This window comes from Trichosurus vulpecula, chromosome 9 (genome assembly GCF_011100635.1).
Source record: "Trichosurus vulpecula isolate mTriVul1 chromosome 9, mTriVul1.pri, whole genome shotgun sequence".
NCBI lineage: Eukaryota > Metazoa > Chordata > Mammalia > Diprotodontia > Phalangeridae > Trichosurus > Trichosurus vulpecula.
The window spans coordinates 16,662,084-16,669,948 of NC_050581.1; the positions used below are offsets into that span (position 1 = coordinate 16,662,084).

General features: G+C 40.5%; 1 protein-coding gene across 1 annotated transcript; it reads left to right on the plus strand.

Moving 5' to 3' along the window:
* The first annotated feature begins 1,875 nt into the window (after positions 1–1,875).
* On the plus strand, positions 1,876–5,118 carry LOC118831683 (mothers against decapentaplegic homolog 4-like). The gene has a single exon (XM_036739102.1). The coding sequence runs from the start codon at positions 2,097–2,099 to the stop codon at positions 3,753–3,755; it is 1,659 nt and encodes a 552-aa protein (XP_036594997.1). The 5' UTR covers positions 1,876–2,096; the 3' UTR covers positions 3,756–5,118.
* Positions 5,119–7,865: the final 2,747 nt, after the last annotated feature.

Sequence of the window (7,865 nt, forward strand, 5' to 3'; positions counted from 1 at the left end):
ATTATTAGGGTATTTGGGGGGAATATATACATATACATACATATATGCATAAAAATGTGCATATATGTACGTATATGTGTGTAGATAGATATAGACACATACATAGACATAGATATAGACATATACATAGGTAGAGATAGAGATAGAGATAGATAGATATAGATATACATATAGATATAGTTATAGTTATAGATATAGACATAGATATATACAGGGTGTTCTTAAAGTCTGGACACATAGGCAAAAATGCATATTTTCAAGAAATGAATGAAATTTTTATTTAATTGGAATATTAACAAATAATGTCTTCAATAAGATTTCTATAATTTGTGATTCAAAAGTTGATGCACTCTGCAAGATTCATGTGAACTTGATGCAATAACTCCACTCCACATTGCTATCAATTGCCTATGTGTCCAGACCTTAGTAACACCCTATGTATATATATACATAGATAGATAGATACACACACACATATATACACACACATATATATACGTGCATACACAAACATATACATACTCATATATACATATGCATATATACATACACACATACACAGAGGTATATGTATGTGCGTATATGTATCTAATTGTACATGTATGCATGTGTGTATATATGTGTGTATACATATATACATATACACACATACATACATGTACACATACAGATACATACATATACAGATACAGAGAGAGAGAGAGAGAGAGGGGCAGAGCAAGCACAGGGTGAGTTGAATATGAAGAGATGATATTTCAAAAGTAAAATTAAGGCTTGAGAGATGAATGTACTGGGAGAAAGAGAAAGGGAGAGGTAGAACGGGATAAATTATCTTATATCAAAGATGCAAGAAAAAGTTTTTTTCAATGTAGGGGAGGAGGGGTGAGGTGAGAGGGAATGAATGAACCTTAGTTTCCTCTGAATCGACTTAAGGAGGGAATAACATACATACTTATGTATCACCAATATGATGTTCACAGTGATGATGGTGCTGGTGCAGTTCTGAATCAAAAAATCCAAAAAACTGGTGCCACTGTTTAGAATCTATTGGGATAGTAAAGAAACATTGGATGAATCAACAACTGCATACCAAGTGGCATCATATTTCTGGATCCTTTCTATTAAAGTAATCATATCTGGAACAGCAGCATACAAGGAGGGAGTCACCTTATTCAGTTGCCTATAATCCACTGTCATTCTCCATGTTCCATCTGACTTTTGCACTAGCCAGACAGGATTAGTCCGTTGAATGGTTATAGGGAATATCACTCCTGCCTTAACATATTCCTTTACAGTATTAGTAATTTCTTCTTGCTCACCTGGCATACAATACTGCTTTAAAGTAATTAATTCAGAAGTTTCATGTAAAGTGATTGGGCCCATTTTTATTTTTTCCACTAAAACTGTTCTTAATTCCTGCCTTCCTTACTATAAATTCGTATCTCCCCTCAGGTAAATTTAGATTCATACTTCTCAATATTCAGATAATGTATTGAGGAATTTATACAATTACCACAGTATATTCTTTCTTAAGTAATTGTCCAATTTTCATCATTAGTTTAACTTTCCTGGCTGACATTTCAGCCCCTCCAAGTCCTGTGATGGTAATGGGTGTTCCACGTTTAAATTATTATTTCTAGCCCTCCGCTCGGCCGCCGCCCGGGGGGCGGGAAGGGCTGGGCGCCGCGGCGGGTGAGCGGAACCCGGTGCCGTTCTGGGAGAGGCCCCTGCCGCGGGTTGGCCGCCCGGGAGCCCTAGCCGGGCCGGCCCGTGAGGAGGGGGAGGGCAGCCCGGCCCCGCGGAGGGGCGGGGAGGCCGGGGGCGGCGGCCCGGCAGGGAGGGAGGCCGCTGCGCACCCTGTTCCAGGCCGCGGCGGCGGCCCAGACTTCGCCCGAGCCCAGAGGCGGGAGAGGACCGCCGCCGCTGCCTCCTCCTCCTGCCCGCGGCGGCCGGAACCCAGGTTATCCTGCATACCACATGTCTGTAACTGTTCTGCCTGTGGGTAGCATTAGGATTTGTTCCTTGCTGCCTGAACGCTATCAAAATTGCTTTAGGAATTTTGGACTTATTTGATTCAAAAGAAAAAACGGTAACAAATGGACAATATGTCTATTACTAACACACCCACAAGTAATGATGCCTGTCTGAGCATTGTTCATAGTTTGATGTGCCATAGACAAGGTGGAGAAAGTGAAACGTTTGCAAAAAGAGCAATTGAAAGTTTGGTAAAGAAGTTGAAGGAGAAGAAGGATGAATTGGATTCTTTAATAACAGCTATAACTACAAATGGCGCCCATCCCAGCAAATGTGTCACAATACAGAGGACATTGGATGGCAGGCTTCAGGTGGCTGGTCGGAAAGGTTTCCCTCATGTTATATATGCTCGTCTCTGGAGGTGGCCTGATCTTCACAAAAATGAACTTAAACATGTGAAGTACTGTCAGTACGCTTTTGACCTAAAATGTGATAGTGTCTGTGTGAATCCATATCATTATGAAAGAGTTGTATCACCTGGCATTGACCTCTCAGGATTGACACTGCCAAGTTCTGCTCCATCAAGTATGTTGGTGAAGGACGAGTATGTTCATGACTTTGAGGGACAGCCATCATTGTCTACTGAAGGACATTCAATTCAAACCATACAGCATCCACCGAGTAACCGTGCATCTTCAGAGACATACACCAACCCAGCCATGTTAGCTCCATCTGAGTCTAACACTACCAGCACCACTAACTTTCCCAACATTCCTGTGGCTTCCACAAGTCAGCCTACCAGTATATTGACAGGCAGCCATAGTGAAGGCCTTTTGCAGATAGCTTCAGGACCTCAGCCAGGACAGCAGCAGAATGGATTTACTGCTCAGCCAGCTACTTACCATCATAACAGTTCTACCACCTGGACTGGAAGTAGAACTACAGCATATACGCCTAATATACCTCACCACCAAAATGGTCATCTTCAGCATCATCCGCCTATGCCACCCCATCCTGGACATTACTGGCCAGTTCACAATGAGATTGCATTCCAACCTCCCATTTCTAATCATCCTGCTCCTGAATATTGGTGTTCAATTGCTTACTTTGAAATGGATGTTCAGGTAGGAGAGACATTTAAAGTTCCTTCAAGCTGCCCGATTGTTACTGTCAATGGATATGTGGACCCATCTGGAGGAGACCGCTTTTGCTTGGGTCAGCTCTCCAACGTTCACAGAACTGAAGCCATTGAAAGAGCAAGGTTGCACATAGGCAAGGGTGTGCAGTTGGAATGTAAAGGTGAAGGTGATGTTTGGGTTAGGTGCCTCAGTGATCATGCAGTGTTTGTGCAGAGTTACCACTTAGACCGAGAAGCTGGGCGAGCACCAGGAGATGCTGTTCATAAGATTTATCCAAGTGCATATATAAAGGTATTTGATTTACGCCAGTGCCATCGTCAGATGCAACAGCAAGCTGCCACTGCACAAGCTGCAGCAGCTGCTCAGGCCGCAGCAGTAGCAGGAAATATCCCTGGACCAGGATCAGTAGGTGGAATAGCCCCTGCTATCAGTCTGTCAGCAGCTGCTGGGATTGGTGTGGATGATCTGAGCCGTTTATGCATACTCAGGATGAGTTTTGTAAAAGGCTGGGGCCCTGACTACCCGAGGCAAAGCATCAAAGAAACACCTTGCTGGATTGAGATTCATTTACACCGTGCCCTCCAACTCCTAGATGAAGTACTCCATACCATGCCTATTGCAGACCCACAGCCATTAGACTGAGGTCTCCGTGCTGTGGCCATGTGTCAGGATGGTGGACTGTAAAATACAATCCTGTTTATTACCTGAAGATATATTTTACTTTTGTTCTGCTTAATCTTTTCATAAAAGGTTGGAAAATGTGTTTGCTGCCTTGCTCCTAGCAGACAGAAACTGGATTTTAAAAATTTCCCACCGTTTAGAAACTTGTTCAGGTATGAGGCATGACTCAGAGCTTGAAATTAGGGGAAAACTATCCAGATGAAGTCCTCACTACCTATATATGAAGGAATCATTCCAGTGCTGGAAAATGTAACCTTTAGCACATACTCTAGAGCCTTTTGTGTGCAAAACCTATATACATAATCTATAGATGTTATTCTGCAGAATAAATTCAACATTGCTAATGTTTAAATGCAGAGAAAGTTCTCAAAGCTAATTCACCGCTATCTCATTCTGTATGTGAGTGGTTACTGTTAAGCATAATATCTTAATCGAAAATACTGTGCCATGTGGGTGAGTTAATATTATTAAGAACAACTTGACTCTGCATTTAAGGAGGTTTGGTCACAAAAATTTCAGTGTAACCTCTTCCCAAAATAATTTCTTTGAGACTTGAACAAGTGAAGACAAAGTTTTAATTCATATTGTAGCTTGCAACTTCAATTTTATATTTGCCAAGGCTAATATGTATGTAAATATTTGAAAATTCCTTATTGCTAGACAAAAACTTGTTTTAAATTACATTTTGCTCTTTGTCTGATAACTGTGATTAACAAGAGGTATTTCTCTGCCCTGTTGAAGAATAGTAGCTGTATTCTTCCTAAATTTTTGGGCATTGGGTCTGGTTACTAAAAAGCCTGGGATAAGAATTGCTTTCCTTCATTAATTCATAGGGAAAACTTTTGTATTTTTAAAACACTAAAAGGAGTATTATCACTCCACTTAAATGTCACACTGTTCTGCAAAGCTCATGATGCTTAAACTAAATAATGAATAGTATTTTGGAAACTGCTAAAATCTGTGTTAAACACTGTGCAGAATAATGGAAACATTACAATTGTTCATAATGGGTAGTTTAACTATTTTTGTACTTGATTTGATGTGTGATTTTTCGTATACAGTTTAAATCATGTATGTTATGACATTGTTTGAAATTCAGTTTTTGTATCTTGGGGCAAGACTGCAAACTTGTTTTTTATACCTTTTGGTTATTCTAAGCCCTATGCCATCAATGACCATATCAATTGGCAATGACTTTGTATAGAGAATTTAAGTAGAAAAAGTTGCAATTGTATTGACTGTACAACAGACACAATATGTATGCTTTTTATCTAGCTAGTAGTATAAATAAAACTCTGAAAATATCAGTATACAGAAAAAAAAATTATTATTTCTATGAGAAACAACTAAGGGGGTATCCTGATAAACCTCAGCATTTCTGGTCATAATTGCTATCTTCATTACGTCCTCCTTTATCTTTCCTATATAGTCTATAAGTGAATACCAGGGTCTATCTCCACTAGGCCACAAAGAGTCAGTGTCATATTGTCTGTTGCATCTATCTGCAGCTAAAGCTAACAGATTGGTTGTATTGTTACCTCCTAGCATATGGTGATCCCTAAAAACTTAATGTACAAAAGGATTCTGACCTATGAATTTCAGGCAATCTACGTTATCTATTGATATTCCTCTAGCCCCTCATCACTAATTCTCACCATCCAAGATATTAACAATTCTCCCATCCTTTGGGTGAACCTACTCAAAATATCTGTGACCTCTTGCTCAGTAAAATCCTCAATTATCTCCCTATACACTGTATTCCTCCCTGGTTCTCCTGCTTTCTTCTTAGTATTGGGCAAATGCCTGCCTGAGAAGCCTCCTCTTCTAATTTTGTTTCATTTTCCTCCCACTTGTTCTCCTGGCAGTTGTTGTGGCAACTAGGGTCAGCCTGTGTTAGGGCTGCGTGCACATTCACATTAACATGCACATGTTAGCTTTTTGCTTCTTTCTAGCTAAAAAATGAATAGCAGCTTGCTCTTCTAAAGGAGAGCCTGAAAACTGTAGCACGGAAAGATTCTTATGCAAACCAGCCAACTCCCAAACAGCAACTTGTTCTCCTGCCACCTGAGACCCTCTAGCTTGCTCTTCTAAAGAAGAGCCTGAACACTGTGGCACAGAAAGATTCACATGCAAACCAGTCAACTTCCTTTCCATCCGAGCTTCTCCTTCAGCAATTAGTTTCTGTTTTTACACATAAGATAACAACTTGTTATCAAAGCCCAGCCTCTCCTACACACCCCTGACAATTCTTTCCCTGGTTTTATTGGTATTCCTTGCAAACATCTTTCTAAATCTCTAGATTCTCCCTTCCGTAGCCTCGGTTCCCAGTTTTCACAGAGTCTGGTACTTTTATCCAATTCTCTTGCTAGGAAGTAATAAGGTAAATCTTCCCATTCTGAGATATCCATTTCCTCCTCTAAAGCCCTCCTGCCTCCAAATAGAGAGCTGATATTTTGCGATCCTGTTTGTGATGCCAAATGTATCGCCAATACAATATTCACAGTGCTGACAGCAGCTATGTATATACTGGCATAGTTCTGAATCACAAAATATAACACACTCTATAAGGAAGACAGAACCAAAACATTTATTCCAACACCGAGAGTCAAATCCATCACAGCAACAAAGAAATCCACAAACAATAACAACGAAGGGGGCACCACCATTCCCAAGTCCTCCCCCTGCTAGGGCCTTCCAATAAATAAACACTCATAGCCAGCTGCCTGCTTACCTGCTTCCTCTCTCTCCCTCAGCTGTAACTGCTCTGACCAATTTCCTCTTAGCTGTGTTGCACCCTTCCTGCCCAACCCTTTCCTGTTCCGTCTATTCAGCAAACTTCTCCCACAGCAGACTCATGTGACTCAGGCTTCCATGTGACTTAAGCAAGTCACATGGGCCTATTAATGGATGGCAAAGATCTTCCCAATAAACAATAACACATTAATAATACAGGTATGGAAATCTATCTTACCCCACAGGAAAATAGGGAGGATGGAATAACGGGGCTGATAGAAAGGAGTGCAGATTAGGGGAGGGAGTAATCAGAAGCAAGCACTTTTGAGGAGGGACGGTGTCAAAGGAGAGAATAGAATAAATAGTTGGTGGCTAAGATGGAGGGAAATACAATTAGTCTTTCACCACATGACCATTACGGAAGTGTTTTGCAAGTTTTGTGTGTATAACCTATATCAAATTGCTTGTCTTCTCAATGAGGTTGTGTGAGGAGGGAGGAATGGAGAGAATTTGGAATGCAAAGTTTTGTAAAGGAATGTTAAAAGTGGTTTTTACATGCAACTGGGAAATAAGATATACAGGCAATGAGACATAGAAATATATCTTGCCCTACAGGAAAATAGAAAGGAAGGGTATAAGAGAAGGGGGTGATAGAAAGAAGGGCAGACTGGGGTAAGGGGTAATCAGAATATGTGCTGTCTTGGGGTGGGGAGAGGGGAGAGATGAGGAGAAATTTTGGAACTCAAAATCTTGTGGAAGTGAATGTTCAAAACAAACAAAAATAATAAAAAGAAAAAAATAGAATGACTATATGGGTGGTTTTTAGTGGGTGGATTGTGGGGTCCCAATTGTTGAAAAGCCAAAAATACAGTAATAAGTGAAAAGTCATAAAAACTTAATGTCTGTGAAAGGTGGAAGCCCAGATACAGTGACCTGTTAAAAATCATAACTTAGATACCAAATTAAAACTTAGACACTGAGTCATACTTAAGATATTCTGACCTATGAAAGCCATAACAGGAATATCGTGACCCACATGTGACCAGTACATGATCAATACACAAACTTATGTTTTGGCAGAACCTTGGTTTATGTTAAGCTCAAGCTCTTTGCTAAGCAGAAAACCAAAAATATCCACCAATCAGTAGTGATGCACTCTTGAGCTCCTCCTTCCTTTCTCTGTTTTCTATAATTTCTATAGGGATTTGGGGTTCTTTGCTAGGGATCCACATAACTGTCTGGCCACTGCCCCAGATCAAAGATTGTCCCTGTTTTGTAAGCATTCATGATGATTGATTTAATTATTACCCATAATCACTCTGGAGATCTTTGGCCTCT